The following is an 18,017-nucleotide window of genomic DNA, read 5'->3' on the forward strand; positions in this document are numbered from 1 at the left end:
AAACTAATGCAATGTTATTCTGTATCTCAGTGAATCTAAAATACAAAGGGGGTAGGGTACAAATTTCTAAAAACTCTGGATAGTTCTAACTTTTACAGCAGCATTCAGTTCTGTGCATACCCCTCCTCTACCTGCTCAGGACACATTGGTCCTTGAGGCTGTACAGTACATTGTGATGGAGCCCTCAAGTTATATACAGTTCCTTTCTACTAAGCAAGCCCACATTGTCTGTGGAGTGTAACATTCAGAGGACACAGGTCCAGAATTCCTAAGTGGCAACGTTCAGTTGTACCTGAAATTCATCACTCAACAGTTCATGGAAGAACAACTCAAAAGATTACAAGCAGGGACTGATGTCAGTGAACTGTTGAACGGAGTGGATGTGGGGAGGAAGAGAGAGAGAGAGAGAGAGATGATTTCTCTGTGTCAAAATGCTGATGTCTAGCTTTACTGCAGGAAAGACAATGGGAGTATACTGAGCCTCTGTGTTGGGGGATCTAGTGTGAGGTCACGAGCAGTTGTCTAGCTCTCTGTAGCTGAGAAAGCTATTGAAGTACACAATCTGAGTCACAGAGTCAGGGAGTAGCCATTGGTGAATGCTGGTGTTGTGACAATGAATGAGTATGGAGCGCAGTTTTTAAAGTCAAGGGGAGTGTGAACCCAGGAAATGAAGGTGATCAATTAAAACAGGGATAGATAGACGCAAGAAGGATAGCTCTTAAACTCTTCCAAAACCAGATCAGCAAAAGAGAAGAATTATAAATGCTTGTGAAATTTGCTAAGATTTGGTGACCCATTGGGCCATTAATGTTTTGGGCGGGGGTTGGGGGGGAAGATTTATTGAGAAATCTGTGACATCTTTCTTTGTCAAATTTGAAATTTGTGTTGAATTACAGCATGATATTCCTGTTTACCACATGTTAATTCTGGGTGTTGGGAATTAATTGTCCATGCATTGTAGGTTGTATTACTGTTCTAAATCGTAAAGTATAGCTGTTTGTTCAAAACTGTGGAATCTCGTGGCTTTATTCTTTTAGTAAGTGTCTGGATCATACTTTGGTCTATTTTAAAAATAAAGGTTACTAGTCCCAAACCGGATTGTAATGTTGTTGATGCTCTGTCTGGGATCACCAGAATTATACTGGCTAAGTGTTAAATTATGATTTATATGTTAAGTTATAACATATCAGTTCTGACGAAAGATCGCTGGACTCAAAATATTAATTGTTTTTCTCTCTGTATACACGTTGCCATACCTGCTGAGTTTCTCCAGCACTTTGTTTTTCTTACAGATTTCCAGCATCCACAGTTCTTTGTTTTATTTAGATTGTGAAAACAGGTTGCATGATATAAGTTTATAGTACATTAAACATAGAAGAATTAAAGGGTGATCTAATTGAAATCTTTAAAGGAGATTAATGTTTTCAAAAAGTAGAGAAAGGAACTATTTCATTTGATTTGGGGGTGCAGAAGGGGCATGCCCACAGATTTGCTACGGGCCAGTTCAATGCTGATCTCAGAAGGTTGCCTGAATATTTTCTTCTTATTGTTCATGCATGGGATAAGGATGTCACTGGCTAAGCAGCATTTATTGCCCATCCCTAATTGCCCAGAGGGCTATTGAGAGTCAATCACTTTGCTGTGAGTCTGGAGTCACATATAGGCTTGACCAGGTAAGGATGGCAGTTTCCTCCCCTAAAGGACATTAGTTAACCAGGCGGGTTTTTCCTAACAATCAACAATGGATTCATGGTCATCGTTAGATTATTAACTCCAGGTATTTATTGAATACAAATTCCTCAATCTGCCACAGCAGGATTCAAACCTGAGTCTCCAGAACACTATCTGGGCTTCTGGATTAATAGTCCAGTGATAACACCACTGGGTCGGCACCTCCTCATAGCTTCAAAGCTTTAAGGGAAATGTAGGCAATTTCCCCTATAAAAGCTTTGAAGTTAATTTAATTGAAGCATTTAAGTCTGAGAATACCTCACTCTCCTTAGTGTGGGAAGAAAGACTGATAGAAAAGACAAATTTTAAGAAACTCTTTACTTTTAATGTAGGAGCTGAAACGGACATATCCTTCTGAAATCAGTGAGCCAGTCATTCGCCCACTTCTGGAGTTTGCCTGGGATATGTTCTTATCTCAGAAAAAGAAGGTATTTATCTTTTATATTGCTATCTGAAGCTGCGGGGAACAGAGTCCCAGCAAATCACATCTAAGGCTGTGGATAGGGCTTTAAACTAAACAGTGTTGCGGGTTGGGGGTTAGACGAGGAAAATTATGGAAAAAGTTGAAAGCAGGGAGGGCTCAATAGAGGTTATTAAAGTTTTCAAAACAAGTAGGCCAAGGAGTTGCAAATGGAGTTTAATACAGATAATTGAGAGGTGCTACATATCGATAGGGCAAATCAGGCCAAGATTTATGCACTTAATGATAAGGTCCTGGGGAGTGTTCCCAAACAAAGGGTCCTTGGAGTGCAGGTTCATAGTTCCTTGAAAGTGGAGTTGCAGGTGGACAGGATAATGAAGAAGGCATTTGGCACAGTTGCCTTTATTGTTCAGTGCGTTGAGTAAAGGAATTGGGAGATCATGTTGCGACTGTAAAAGACATTGGTCAGGTCAGTTTTGGAACGCTGCAGACAATTCTGGTCTTCCTGCTATTGGAAGGATGTTGTGAAACTTGAAAAGGGTTCAGAAAAGATTTGTAAGGATGTTCCCTTGGAGGCTTTGAGCTATAAGAGAGGCTGAATAGGCTGGGGCTATTTTCTCTGGAGCATCTGAGGCTGAGGGAGGACCTGATAGAATTTTCTAAAAATCATGAAGGGCTTGGATAGCGTGAATAAACAAGATCTTTTCCCCAAGGCAGGGGAGTCCAAACTAGAGGGCACAGCTTTAAAGGTGAGAGGGGAACAATTTAAAATGGACCTAAGGGCCAACTTTTTCACGTAGAGGATGTTGCATGGAATGCATTGCCAGAAGAAGTGGTGGAGGCTGGTACAATTACAACATTTAAAAGGCATCTGGAAGGGTCCATGAATCGGAAGGCTTTAGAAGCCTAGGCCCGAATCGTCAGCTTTTGTGCTCCTAAGATGCTGTTTGGTCTGCTGTGTTCATCCAGCTTCACACTTTGTTATCTTAAATGGGTATGTTGCATTAGTTTTCAAAACATGGAAGACACCATCAGCATACCAGAACACCAAGAGAGTCGGGGGGGTCAGAGGGAGTGCACAGGCAATCACTAAGGAGAAGATGCTGGGGAAACTGAAAGGCCTGAAGGTGGATAAATCTCCCAGACCAGATAGACTATACCCCAGAATTCTGAAGGAGATAGCCAAGGAGATTATGGAGGATTGGTGGTGATTTTTCAGGAATCATTGAGGATTCCAGAGGAGTCGAAAATGAGGGAAACAGAAGACAGGAAACTATAGGCCAGTTAGCCTGACATCATTCATGGAGTCTGTAATTAAAGAGGAGATTGTTAAGTACTTGGAAGTGCAAAGACAGGACTGAATCAGAAAGGCTTTGTCAAGGGAAGGTCATGCCTGACAAATCTGTTTGAATTCTTTGAGGAAGTAAAGAGCAAATTAGATTTAGGAAAAGTGTGGACGGGATCTTATTTGGATTTCCAGAAGGCCTTTGGCAGGATGCTGCACAAGAGGCTGTTAAATAAGAAGCTGTGGTGTTGGGGATGAGGTACTGTAACGTCTAGAGGACTGGCTGATTGGCAGAAGGCAGAGAGCGTGGATACAGGGGTCTTTTTCATGATGGCAGCCAGTGACTAGTGGTATTCCACAGAGGACAGTGTCAGGACCACAACTATTTGTGTTAAGTATTAACGATCTGGACGAAGGAGCTGAGGGCGTTATAGCTAAGTTTGCAGATGACACAAAGATAGGTGGAGGACAAGTAGTGTTGAGGCGCAGTGAGGCTGCAGAATGACTTGGACAGGCTAAGAGAATGAACAAAGAAGTGGCAGATTTATTACACGTGGGAAAGTATGGAGGTTATGCACTTTGGTAGGAAGATTGGAGGTGTAGAATATTTTCTGAATGAGGAAAGGCTTTGGAAATTTGCAGCACAAAGAAACTTGGGAGTCCTAGTTCAGGATTCTTAAGGTTCAGGTTCAGATTCAGATTCAGTTGACTGTTAGGAAAGCAAATGCAATGTTAGCATTCATTTCAAAAGGGCTAGAATACAAGAGCAGGGATGTACTGCTTAGGCTGTAAAAGGCCCTGGATCAGATCACATTTGGAATAATGTGAGCAGATTTGGAGCCTGTATCTAAGGAAGGATGTGCTGGCATTGGTTGGGGTTGAGAGGAGATTTACAAGAATGATCTGGAAGAACGTGTCACATGAGAGTAGTTGAGAACCTTGGATCTGGTATTTGATGAGCTTAGAAGGATGAGGGGAGAGCTGATTAAATCTTACAAAATACTGAGACACCTGGATAGAGTGGAATTATTTTTAAATGGACATGTTTTAAAACAGTATAGTTAAAACATTTCATGGCCACCATTGTTGATACATTTTTTCTAGTTCAGATTTACATAATTAATTGAATTTAAATTTCCCCAGCTTCCCTGCTAGGGGAGGTGAGGGCCCAGTGGTATGAAAGCTAGCTTATTAATCCAGAGACCCAGGTAATGCTCTGGGGACCTGCGTTGAATCCCACCACAATAAATGGCAGAACCTGAATTCAATAAAAGTCTGGAATTAAGAGTCTAATGATGACTATGAAACCATTGTTAATTGTCAGAAAAAAGAAACCATGTGGTTTACAAATGTCGTTCAGGGAACAAAACTGCTATCCCTACCTGGCCTGGCCTCCGTGTGACTCCAGACTGACAGCAACGCACTTGACTCTTTTAGGGATGGTCAATAAATGGCAGCCTAGCCAGTGACACACATTCCATGAATGAATTTTTAAAAACTGAAATAGAAGAATTAAATAGGAATAAATGCACAAATGTTTTCAAAATCACATTTGTTCGTCTTAGTGAAAGTTACTGAACAGAAGTTAAAATGTAATAGATTTGAGTAAACGAAAGGGTCAAAACGGGGAGCAAGAAAGTCAAGGGAGAGACCCCTGATTGTGTCAGGGTGGAGAGGTTGAAAGATAAAGGTTTTATGTTGCAGGTCCAGCCATAGGGATAATGAAACAAAAATACAAACTAACTAACAAGAAAAGAGAGAGAATGTGGTTGAGTTGTGCTGTTAGTTAAGACATTTAACAAGCAATAAAAGAGATCACTAAGTGAGCAGCAAATATAATGTACTAATTCGAAAGATGTAGAAGAAGATTGGGGTTCCACATTGGAGGGAGTGCCTTGCATCATGAAGAGAAGGAGATAAAAGGGCCGGCGGTCTGTCTCCTGTGCTTTCACAGAACAGTACCATAGGAAAGGGAAATGGTGCTGACAGTTACTTAGGAGTGAGCGAGAATGTTGCAGAGGAAGTCTGGCAGTGGAAGATGTTTTAATGATAGCATCACGCTAGAGCAAAGAATGGTCCACTGAAGAGCAGAGGCTGGTGTGTCAGAAGGTGACAACAAGAGATGTCCTATCAACGTCATGAGAAGGAAAGCAAAAGTTTGGGAGCAGAAGTGTGTGAAATTATTTCTTGTTGATATCTGATGCAGTGACGTTGTGAAGAATGAGACTGTGCAGCAGGTTGAAAGGCTTCCTTTTCTGCTCTGAAAATCTATGCTCTATACATTGCTTCATTTGGATGACTTGATATTCAAATTCACAAGAAAAATGTGCCTTTGTGCACATTCAAGTGTTGCATAATTGTGTACCTGTAACCAAATTAAAACTTTATTGGAAGTTGTTTCTGAAGGTGGAGACAATCTAACAATGAGTACATCATATCTTTAGAACTTAAAGACACCAATTTTTTTTTAAACAGGAGCTTAAAGGTGACATGTGGGGCTTCTCCTCCCATGTCATGTGCTTTATCAATGGCCAGCTTATTGGAGATGAGAAAGATTTCCTCAAGTGGGCAGAAAATGTATTTGGCTATGAAGATTTCAGACCAAAAGCTCTATATGATGCTATAGCTGAAGATTTTTATTCTGACTACCTGAAGGACAGTCAGGTAAACATCAACCTTTCCTTAAAACACGAAATATCGCAGCAACTACTTTTCACAACAACGTTGCCCCCATCCCCCCACCCTTGCTGGCATCATTAATACAGAGAGGACAAAATGTTTAAAGTACATAGCACTTTCATAGATGATGTTTGGAAATATCCTTTACACAATAATAAATCGTGTGATGGACTAGCTCAGCAAACCTTATTATCTGAGATTTGAGTATTGTCCTCCAGTTTTTAAGTTTACTTTCTGTTTAATAATGTGGTCTTCCTGTGTCCTTTACCATTGTCATCCAAATAATCTTTTGCTTTAATAGTATTATTGATATAATTGTGCAAACACAACAGGCCTTTAAAAAATGCACCATTACAGCATGTTTGTTAATTTTTTAATTTCTCCAATGCTTGTTGTTTCATAATAAAACAAAATTTACTTTGCTCTGAAGATAATCTCATGCACCTCCCTTTCTTCGTTACCTGGTGATTCTGGGGTGAGGCTGATGAATGTGATACTATTTTGTTAAGCTTTGTAGAGCACTTTAGTTATCAACTCACATTCCGGTCTCTAGCTTAAACCCAATTCCTAAATAATGTAGAGAACTGTTGAAGAAGTTAACAGTTGCAAAGCCAACAATCCCTCCAAACTACATCTTCAGTTCTCCTCATTCAGAAGGACCTCCAGAAACCTACTCAAGCTGTAAGGTACCTGTGGCCATCCTATTTGTGGCTGAAGATCTAAAAAAACTAGAAAGAGTATATAAAAGAGGACCAATACTTAGAAAATGTGATTGGTTGCATGAAGTTCAATGCTGTTTAAATGCCAAAGGTAGAGACGCAACAGAAGAGTCCTTAACCTTCCCTTAGGCTTGTTTTGTAGGTCATGGAATTAAAATTTGTTGAATATGTAAATTGGGTCAATTGACATCTGAAAGATAAAAATTAACCTTTGTTCCATGGTCATTAACTGAGATCGCAGTCGGATGCTGTCCACCTGGTTTACCCTTCCAATACATTTCCTCTCTCCTTACCGCAGTTCCAGGATTTGTATTTTCCATTGTCCATTCAAAATTTTATCTCCTTGAAATGTTTTCCTGGTCAAAACCTCAACTGTCTGCATCAGGGGGCTTACTCAACTGTGTAACTCCTACAATAAGTCTAACACAGCTCTGTGCTATTAGTTATACTGATTCTTAGCTGCAAGAATGACAGTCACTTCTTGTTTTTTATTCCAATTACTTCAAACAAATAACATTCTCATCTGGTTTTGAATACCTCTTATACAACAGACATCTTGACCAGGCAGCAACCAGTTTGAGTTATCCTTTAGAATAACCCTCCATGTGTTTCACTGATGATAGATACTTCTACAACAGACCTTTTTGCTCTTTGCTAAACTCTCGGCTGTCATCTTCAAGAAAGGGCAATCCAACTAGTCTAATGTTTTATCTCTATTTTCTGCAGCATACATTTGTTTACATGGACATTTCCATTGATCAGAAACCCATTGGGAGATTGTTATTTGAGGTAAGGAATGCAGTGAAAGGTTGTTACTTACTCCTCCCTAGCTGCTCACATCCATCCACCCTCATTAATCACTCATATGGTGAAGGTCCTGATCCATCCTAGAGTATAGTTCCACAAGAATGAGAACAACCATTGGATGTCCACTCTTCACAATGAAAATGTCTTGTGTGTTGGCAGGTTGCCTAACTGGGAACCACTGGTCCTGAGCATGAACCTATCTCAAGTTCCATTTGTATAGATATTCATTTCAATAAGAGTCACTGAATAAATATATTTCTTTCCTTCCCCTAATACAGCAATGCCTGGTCAAAATATATTGCACTCAATATTGTGTCACTGTGATCATTTATTTTCATATTAACCAGCTAGGTTCCCATTCACCATGGCTCAGTCACGAATATCTTGACATTGGATGTAACTCAGTGGTAACACACTCAGAACATCATGGGGGTGGTTTAAGTCACGTTCCAAAAACTTGAGTGAATGAACGAGCTTAAAACTGAAGGAACACTGCATTGTCAGAGATTCTGTCTTCCAAATGAAGCAGTAGGTTGAGATTCTGTCTGGTTTGTCAAATGGACATATTGAGGTCATGAAATGCATTATATAAATGCAATTCTTTATTTTTTGCAGGGAGGAAAACATATTTCATGATTGCAGTTAAGGTCATAACCTGTTGATAGCTTTTTACAGATGTCTGTCCAAAGACTTGCAGAAATTTTGAGGAACTTTGCACAGGAGAGGCAGGTTTCTCTCCTACAAACATTCGACTGTGTTATCAAGGAAGTATATTTCACAGGCTGGTGAAGGATACTTGGATTCAAGGAGGAGGTGAGAACCAAAGGCTACTCTTTTCCAACAAGCATCATAAATCTACATGTTAAAGCAGCCAGGATTGTAAACAGTACCTGTCATATGTCTCACATATGGCAGGAGTACATAAGCAATAAATTGTTATGGACACTAGTCGCTGTTATGGTATTTGGAGTAGAATTATTTAAATGTTTCCTTGATTCTCAATTCTGATATCCATTCTGATGTTTCCTTCCCAAAACCATAGACATTCTCAAAGGTAGAGGAGATGGTGGAGTATCGATATACGGAAAAACATTTGAAGGTAAAAGACTCTTGTGAAAGTTTTCTGGTGGAAGAATCATTACAGAGCATGGTTGTGGATGTCATTTATAATGTTTGTATAGCACCTAATCTTGGTATAAAAGGTTATGCCATAGGTCCCCACAACTGGAGAGTTTTGGATTCTGGCTGCTCAGAGAGAAGTATTGCAGTGTCCCAGAGTTTAAAAAAAATGACTATTGAATATTTCCAGTGCCATCTGGAGAGAAAATGACCTCCTCCCTACCCCTACTCCACACTGTTTTCATTGTGAAGAGTGGACATCCAATGGTTGTTCTCATTCTTGTGGAATGTTAGCTTAGTATTTAGCCTGGCTCCCTAGCATCTGCTCACCAGGTATACTTAAACCCAAGACTTGTGTGGTGGTCACTCTGGATGTAGTAACACTCCAGATGTCAGCCCAGTGCATAAACACTATTCTAGCCTTTCTTCACTGCAGACACCTGGAGTGCAGCTCAAAAACTCTCCAATGTCTGATTCAGGTATGGGAATGATACTGCTGATCTTACTTCCCTGGTATTTGAAGCCACTCGCCAATTCTTCAACTCAATTTTTTCTTGTAAAATGTGTTTTGCTTATTAAGTACAGTACAGGCCTATGTTCTATGTTCTTTCGGCCTGCCATATCTGTGCTTTTATATATTTATAAATATAATTATAATACACAAGTACATATATCTTTATAAGTAGTGTTGGTTCTTAATGTAGAATAATACAGCACAAGAACAGGCCCTTCGGCCAGCCATATCTGCGCTGACCATGATGCCATTCTAAACTAGTCCCATCTACCTGCACATTGGTCCATATCCTCCTATTCCCTGCCTGTCAAAATGCCTCTTAAACATTATTAGTGAATCTGCTCTACCAACTCCCCTGGCAGCATCTTCCAGGCACCCACCAGCCCCTGTGTTGAAACCTGCCTCTGGAGGCATCAACTATGAATTAACAAAATATATACATCAATTATAACAGTGCATAAAGTTTTTAGTATTAATAATCCTTCTGGACATCAGCATTATCAAATTGTTATAGTAGATAAACACCATTACCTGTACTATAGTGTCATTAAGCAGATCAAATGGCACGTCATTTTCATGAAAAAGATCTCTTAAGATTTGAATGCAGCTTTCATTGAATGATTTATCTTGAGACTTTGAATATGCCCTCAGTGAAATAATCCATGAAATAAATTGCACATATACAGCACTACAATCCTGTAGATCAGGCATACTCAGATTGGAATTATAAAAGAGCATTGGGATGAGGTTAAATTCTTACAATACATAATATCACTGGATCCCAAGTGTGTCACAGCCCTGATGGGAACCATGTGCTGGAAGCCGAGCCCCCCTGCTGATCCATGATTGGCCATATATACAAAACCTGACCAAATTTAATAGTTAGTGCCCGTTTGTGACTCATCCTCATCCTTCATTTGTGGCAAAATGGATTATTAATTACAAATGTGCAAACTTAAACTAAAGTTCCTTTAAATCTGAACATTCATTCACAAAGAGGATAGACAAGACAGAGAGACACGAATATATTGAAAATGGAAAATATAGGCAAGAATGGACAAAGACTAGGATTTAAAAATCCCAAATCAATTAGGTGGGATTATGTGTAGCGGGAGATGAACCCAAGACCACAGTTGAAGCCATCCTCAGAACTTGACTATCAGTATCCTTACAACAGATGTTGTTTTGATCACTATCAGTGCAAGAAATAGTTGCTAATATGCAGGATGTGTTTTCTGTTATTAGATGAGACCTTTGCAATCTCTCACTGCAAGAGAGGAATTCTTGGAATGGCTAACAAGGGACGGCACACGAACGGAAGCCAGTTTTATATCACACTGCAGCCAACTCTTTGGATGAACACCAAATTTGTAGCTTTTGGGTTGGTATTTCAGGTTTATTTCCTTCACTTTTGTCTGATCATTGCTGGTTTAACATTGTGGGGGCAAAGTGTTCCATCATGTCATGTTGAAGAATTCTATTTAAAGAGACTATAGATTCCCTATCTGGTGTGAAATTGAGTTACGTCGGTGTCACACTGCTATACAATGAAATTCCTCCTCAGTCAGTTTAAAAGACCATGGTTAACTTATTAAAATGTGAGGCTGGATGACCATAGCAGGCCCAGCAGCATCTCAGGAGCACAAAAGCTGACGTTTCGGGCCTAGACCCTTCATCTGATGAAGGGTCTAGGCCCGAAACGTCAGCTTTTGTGCTCCTGAGATGCTGCTGGGCCTGCTATGTTCATCCAGCCTCACATTTTATTATCTCATATTCTCCAGCATCTGCAGTTCCCATTATCACTAATACCATGTTTAACTAATTGTTCAGTTTGAGGATTGTCATCTGTGTTTTACCATTCTTAAGGATATTTTTGAGGAAAAATTAAGTCTAATGAAAGATTGAATAAATCCAAGTTTTCTGTTTAGTTTCTTACCTCAAGTTAGGTTTAGAAACTAATCATCATTCAAAGAGGCACAACATCGAGGGCCGAAGGGCCTGTACTGTGCTGTAATGTTCTATGTTCTATGTTCTATGAGATGTCCTATTCTCAACATATGATACACAATACATGAACAGACAAATGCAAACACAGATGGGCACATGTTGGAAGCAATCTTGAAGGTCCTCCAGGAGCTTTAGACGGTCAGCCAGAAGACTTTAATTCTGTGGGAGACAAAAGTCAGCTTCTTGATGATAGGTTAAGGATCCACCATTAAGTTCTCAGAACTTTCTGGTGAACTGGCTTCCCCATCCTTCATTGTTAAGATCCTGTTTTACATTTATCAGCTTGCAATGAATACTCATTCAAACCTCAGACTGCTGTATTCATATTTCTGGGTCCAAGCTGGTTTCCCAGAAAAAGAAGGCGTGTGTCTTGAGGGGGTAACACACTGGAGCTAGAGGAATACAGCAGGACAGGCAGCATCAGAAGAGCAGGAAAGTTGACATTTCAGTCGGGACCCTTCTTCAGAAAATGGGGAGGGGGAAGGGAGTATCCAAAATAAATAGAAAAGGGGGGTGGAAATGGGGCTGGGGAAGGTAGGTGGGATGGTGATTGGCAAGTGTACGTAGGGAGTGGTGAGGATTGGTCAGTGAGGTGGGAGGAGCGGATAGGTGGGACAGAAGATGGACAGGTTGTGACAGATCAAGGAGACAGGGGTGAGAGGGTCGGCTGGTCATGGGATGAGGTAAGGGGTGGGGAGAGTTTGAAACTGGTAAAGTCCACATTTAGACCATTGGGTTGTCGGCTCCAAAGGTGGATGATGAGGTGCTGCTTGTCCAGTTTCTGGGTGGCGTCATTGTGACATTGGAGGAGGCCCACTAGCCCCACCACCCTGACACCTTTCTCTGCAACCACAGGAAGTGCTACATCTGCCCCTACACCTCCCTCTCCACCTCCATTCAAGGCACCAAACAAATGTTTCACAGCAGACAGAGGTTCACCTGCACATCCCTCAATGTGGCCTATTGCATCTGCTGCTCCCAATGTAGCCTCTTCTACACCGGGAGGCTGGGAGACCCCTTTGTAGAACACCTGTGCCCAGTTTGCGACAAACGACAACACCTTCCATTCGCAAACCATTTCAACTCTCCCTCCTACCCCCTGGGCCTACTCTAGTGTCTCAACGACCTAGGCAGCTGAAATGAAGTGATAGACGTCGATTGTGCATGAGGTATCTGATGGAGATGCCTGGAACCCAGCATCCTGTGGGACAGATCACAGCAGGGACAACTTTACAATGCTACCTCACAGTGACAGGTGCATGATATGTGTAGACAGTGCTACACGCCCTGGTCAGCACTGCAGATCATATATCTGCATCTCACAGAAACCTGGGTTATCGTGAGATCCCCATGAGTTCTGTTGTCTGCAGCCACTTCTATCTAAGCTGCTTTCAGCCTACTACCATCCATCGGTAAAAAAACTTCTTTCCTGGACTGCCTTCAGGAGATCCTTTAGGGAGGCATTACTGAACTCATGTGCTTTTTTAAAAACTATATTAATCTATGAGACGTGGACATCTCTGGCCAGGCCAGTATTTATTGCCCTGAGGTCAATTGCCAATGAGAGTCAACCACATTGCTGTGGGTCTGGATTCACATGTAGACCAGGCTGGGCAAGGCTAACAGATTTCCTTCCCTACAGGACATTAGCGAACTAGATGGGTTTTTCCGAATAATCTGCATAGTCATTGTTGGACAGACAATCCCAGATTTCTATTGAATTCAAATTCTGCCATGGCAGGATTCAAATCTGGGTCTCCAGGACATTACCTGGATCTCTAGATTGATAATCTAGTGACTATACCACCAGGTCATCACTTCCCTGCCTCTTTTTTTTAAACTGACATCTTTGGGCTGGCTGGGGGTGACGAGCAGAGGTTGAATGATACTCCTGGATTGCAGCGAGTGAAGTGCCATCTGGGTTCCTTTTAAATATGGTGCCCCGCTGTTGGCAGCCAGAAAGTCCCAATGGTTTGTTACTAGCCCATAAAATTCCCCGTTTTACCCATGCATGGTTGTGTAGGGAGCGGAGAAGAACATAATCATGCAGGAAAAACCTGGAATCCCTCATAATTTTCACTCTCGCTTCTGCACTCACCCTGAAAGAAATGTATTTCTGCCTAATGTATCTGACGTTCGTGGTATAAGAAAATCCACTCACCTAATGGGGCGAGCTTATATTTTAATTCAAAAACCAAGGAGCAGGTACAAGGCTAATAATACAGGATATATCTAAACTTAAATACTGAAACAGAAGATGTGGTAAAAGAAGAAGGAAGTGATTAGTGGATTCCATTCCCGCGTTTTAAGCGTTGTAATGTTGTAACAGAAAGTAAGCATTGTGGGAGTATAGGGACTGCTCAGTTTTGAACTGGGAAAAGAATTATATTAGGACACTGTGCACTGAAACAGTTTCATTGCAAATAATAGGAATGGTATGGAACTTAGAGCAAAATCTGGAAAAGTGCTCAATGGAATAATGTGAAGAAAACAGAAAAATCAAGAAATGTAGTAATAGAGAACAATGACCATGATGTCTTTTGGCAGCAACTTCCCAGCTGTCAATTTCTAAATGAACAATTACAACAGCCTCTTGGGAGTTCCCCTCCAAATCACACTCTGTCCTGACTTGAAACTTTACATTGCTCTTTCCCTATTGCTGAGTCAATATCCTGGAACTGCCTTCCCATTAGCACTGTGTATGGAATTACAGACATTGCAGAAGGGAAGGAAAAAGGTCAAAGACAACAGCCATATGGATACAGCACCAGCTGTGAGTTCCTCTCCAAGTCACACACCATGCTAACTTAGAATTGTGGCATTACTCCTTCACTGTCTTTGAATCAAAAAATACAGGATTCCCTCCCTAATAGCACTGCAGTACCAATACCACATAGAGCGCAGACTCAGAAATTCAGATCACCACCAGCTTCACAAAGGCAATTAGAGATCATAGAATCATAAAATCTCCACAGTATGAATGCAGGCCATTTGGCCCATCGAGTCAAGCTGGGTGGCCAACAAATGCTGGCCTACCCAACAAAGCCCACACTCCATGAATGAATTTTGAAAAACTTTGGCAGAAGTTAAATAATAAATGATATACAGGATCCACAGTAATCTTTTCCCTGTATCTTAACCCGAGGATGCACGAGAGATATTTGAAGATTTTCTCAGATAGTATTCAAGTATTATGTTAAATACCCATCAATTCATTCTTTTCCTTCAGAATAAAACCCTCCCTGAACTGAATCTTCTTTTCTTTTGACAGACAACTGGTAGCAGGCACAGAGGTTCTCGAGGAATTGGAATCAGTTTCCACGTATAATGAGAGACCAACAGTGGAATGTAAAATCACAGACTGTGGCCGTAATTCTCCCTAAATGTCATTACTCTTAGTTTGGCAAACACATTATAACCTGGGTCTCTTGTCTATTATTTATTATCCTCACGGTTACATGTTTCCTTGTTTGACATATACAATGTGGGGTCTTTAATACTCTGTGGTAAATTATATATGAATGAAGGTGAAGATTATCAATGCCAACAGACTTGGGAAAGAGTTTCATAAACTCTAATCAGAAAAAAAATTCCTAATCTGAGGCTGCAACTTACTATTGCTGGTATTTGCATATTAATCCTTGCCGTGTGGAAGTCCTGTGTCTGCTAGTTTAACAAGCAAGACCCCTCATTACTTTTCGGATATAAACATGAACTAACTGCACAGAGGCCAGTATCCCATCACCAAGTCGCCCTGTATATACTTGTGCACAGTACACCAACAGCGGCCCAACCAGATCAGAGTCAGTCGCTGAAGCCAGGAGATTCTAATTTCCTTGTTGTACTGGTCAGCCAGGGCTTTCATGATTGGCTCAGGTTAACAACCCCAGTCAACAACTTTGCTATCAAAGAGGTCAACCCAGTTCCAAACTCCCCACCGCTCCCCCACTAAATCCAGGGATGTAAGCCTGGATTTTCACTGTAGCTTTTCCTGCAATGTTTTTGTCCCAAGTCCAATTCCTCTGATTCGGACTGTGATACCGTTGCATTTGTATCCATGGGAACTGGGTGACCATTTAACCAAACATTAATTTTAAATCAGTTTCAATTTGGATGTAGCTAAGCAACTTAATCGTTCCAACTCACATTTAGGGGATTTCCTATAGTGTGAACTGTCCTGGGTACATGTCTGTAAGCTTTTTTACTCAAGTTAGGCCTTGTAGGATTTCTTCGCTGTCTTAAGTCCGCATACCAGCAGCAACTACAATCACTTGCCGGCCCAGATCCTGAAAAACTTATTAGCCACTTGGCCAAACATCATCAGTGTTATGGGGTTCTGCTGTTGTCTGGCCTAGGGTCCCTCTACTCAGGATGTGCCCTGTGTCAGGTCTGTGATTGACTTCACTCAAGTGGCATTCCACAGATCAAGTCAGAGAGGTGAGGGTGTCCTCTTCGGTTGGGGTGCCCTGTAGCTCCCATGCCCCCCTTGCTGCATTTTCTAATGTTTGAAGTCCAGTTGGACTTCAGCTAGTAGGCACTTCTATATGGTTACATCATTAATCTGACATATCAAGTGTCTCTCAGCACCTCATTCAGTGTAACCCAAAATCATAAGCTTCTGCCAGTCATCTCAACCTCGTCAAAAGTCCCAGTACAGATTCTCCCCAGTTCTCAGAAAGCCAAATACAGCCAATAACATCTCAGAATTAGAGGAGACAGCAAGAACTGCAGATTCTGGAGTCAGAGATAACAGTGTGGAGCTGGAGCAACACAGCAGGCCAGGCAGCATCAGAGGAACAGGAAAGCTGACATTTCAGGTCAGGATCCTTCTTCAGAAAAAATCTGAAATCTGACAGAAAAGATATTGCATTCTTTCCATATACTGGGCCCAGTCTTTGACAACAGGATCAAATGAGTCAAGCTTTCCAACTAAAGGCATGGGGCCAGAAATGCTTACCCCAAGTCCAGGATGACAGTTGCAAGCAAACATTCTTCAGGTACTTCCTTTGAATGTTGTAACTTTACCTGTATCCACGACTTCCTCTGGAAGTTCATTTCACACTTGAGCCACTCTCTGTGAGAAAGTTGGCCCACATGTTTTGTTTAAAATCTTCTCTCACTGTTTCCTCTGGCAGCTCATTCTATACATGCTCCACCCTCTGTGTGAAAATATTGCCCTCAGATATCTTTTAAATCTTTCCCTCCCACTTTAAACCTATGCCCTCTAGTTTTGGACTCCCCTACCCTAGAAAAAGACCAGGGCTGTTCACCCTATCAATGCCCCTCATGATTTTATTATCTTCTATAAGGTCACCCCTCAGCCTCCTACGCTCCAAGGAAAACTGTCCCAGCTTGTCCAGCTTCTTCTTATAACTCAAATCTGTTATTTCACAGGAACATAAATCTCATCTATGAAGCATCTTTATACTGTTAATTGGTAGCCCTAAATTACTGCTTCAAGCTTAATTAGTAATTCATACATAAATGCAAAAATGTTTTGAAACTTCCAGGGAGGTTAAGAGTGACTTGTGGTTATTCCAAGGCCAAATTGTTCAGCAATTTGCAACCATTCACAAAGCATGGATTACCTCTTTATACAAATTTCTGGACAGTTTACACACTAATAAAGATGAGCTCATTAAACGAAGACTGAGTGCATGTGGTTGTTAAGTAAGAAAGCCTAAATTTTTATTTTGTGTGAATGCAATTTAATTTATAATGACATTAAACTGAAATCTACAGGTTACATGCTGTAGTTGCTAGCCTTAAGCAGGGTATTTAACAATGTTTCCAGTGAAACAGCAGTTTAAGTAAAAAGCCAGTTGAAACTACATGCTTATAAAGTGAGTCAGATAGTCAGATTGTTTTAGGAGCACACTGAAGTAACCAATTTAATGCTAAGTTGCAGAGTGTTGTAATTTAGATTGAGTGTTGAAGTTATGTGATTTTGGGAGTTCGCAGAAGGAAGGGAAATGGGTATTTTGTATTTTTGCTTTTCCTAAACATTTTCAACCTCAAGATTTGGTTTTTACTCTGCAATAGGAGAAGCTGGTTATTTGACAAGTACCTAAAAAGCAACAAAGATTCATTCTATTCCTAAGGTTCAGCATTGAATAGCAACTCATGGAAGGTCAAAAAAGTGTACAAAAACATAATAAAACACAAAATGGAGTAAAATAACTAAGAAGCTCCTTAGAACACATTAAGGATGGCAGGACAGGTGATGTATCACTGTCACAGAATGTGGGTGTTCCTGGATGATAGTTTGGTCTAGAGCAAACCTATGTGGCAATTTTGGAGGTTCAACTATGGACACAATAGCGCTTTAGCGAAGAGTAAAAGTTACATGGACTCTATTCATTCTTCAGCAGTGACAAGATTTGAAGTTTTGCTCAAGGCTGGAGAGAAACTAGCAGTAGGAGGGGTAAGAATCCTTGCAGGTATTAGTGAATTATAGATCAAAGAGGAGGTAATGAATAGTTAGTATGACAGGCTAAGTATCAAGAACAGAATCTGAAAGGCCATAAACTTTCCATTATTACTTGAACCAAGTGCAAATTGGCACAGAAAATATCAGGTTAGAGACTCAAGTGCATGACTCAAAAACTGCTTTGGGCAAAGTGGGTTGTAGTTTGTGGGACACTAGCCACAATATGGGGAAAGTGAGGTCTGTATCAATGGGATGGCCTCTATCTAAACACTACTGAGGCTTCTGTTCTTGTCAACCATATAACC

The 18,017-nt window shown here is 40.9% G+C and overlaps 1 protein-coding gene across 3 annotated transcripts in view; it reads left to right on the top strand.

The window, feature by feature from the left end:
- Positions 1-16,929, top strand: part of ppil6 (peptidylprolyl isomerase (cyclophilin)-like 6) — a 29,811-nt gene extending 12,882 nt beyond the window's left edge. The window contains exons 2-8 of one of the 3 annotated variants that reach the window (XM_048531029.2): positions 2,064-2,159; positions 5,913-6,101; positions 7,562-7,624; positions 8,308-8,455; positions 8,685-8,741; positions 10,521-10,656; positions 14,554-16,929. In XM_048531029.2, the coding sequence (XP_048386986.1) occupies positions 2,064-2,159; positions 5,913-6,101; positions 7,562-7,624; positions 8,308-8,455; positions 8,685-8,741; positions 10,521-10,656; positions 14,554-14,665 (801 nt within the window). In that variant the 3' untranslated portion in view covers positions 14,666-16,929. The remainder of the gene's footprint in view (positions 1-2,063; positions 2,160-5,912; positions 6,102-7,561; positions 7,625-8,307; positions 8,456-8,684; positions 8,742-10,520; positions 10,657-14,553) is intronic. The other 2 variants (XM_048531030.2, XM_048531031.2) reach the window with 2 other exon arrangements.
- The last annotated feature ends 1,088 nt before the right edge of the window (positions 16,930-18,017 follow it).

This window comes from Stegostoma tigrinum, chromosome 4 (genome assembly GCF_030684315.1).
Source record: "Stegostoma tigrinum isolate sSteTig4 chromosome 4, sSteTig4.hap1, whole genome shotgun sequence".
Taxonomy (NCBI): domain Eukaryota; kingdom Metazoa; phylum Chordata; class Chondrichthyes; order Orectolobiformes; family Stegostomatidae; genus Stegostoma; species Stegostoma tigrinum.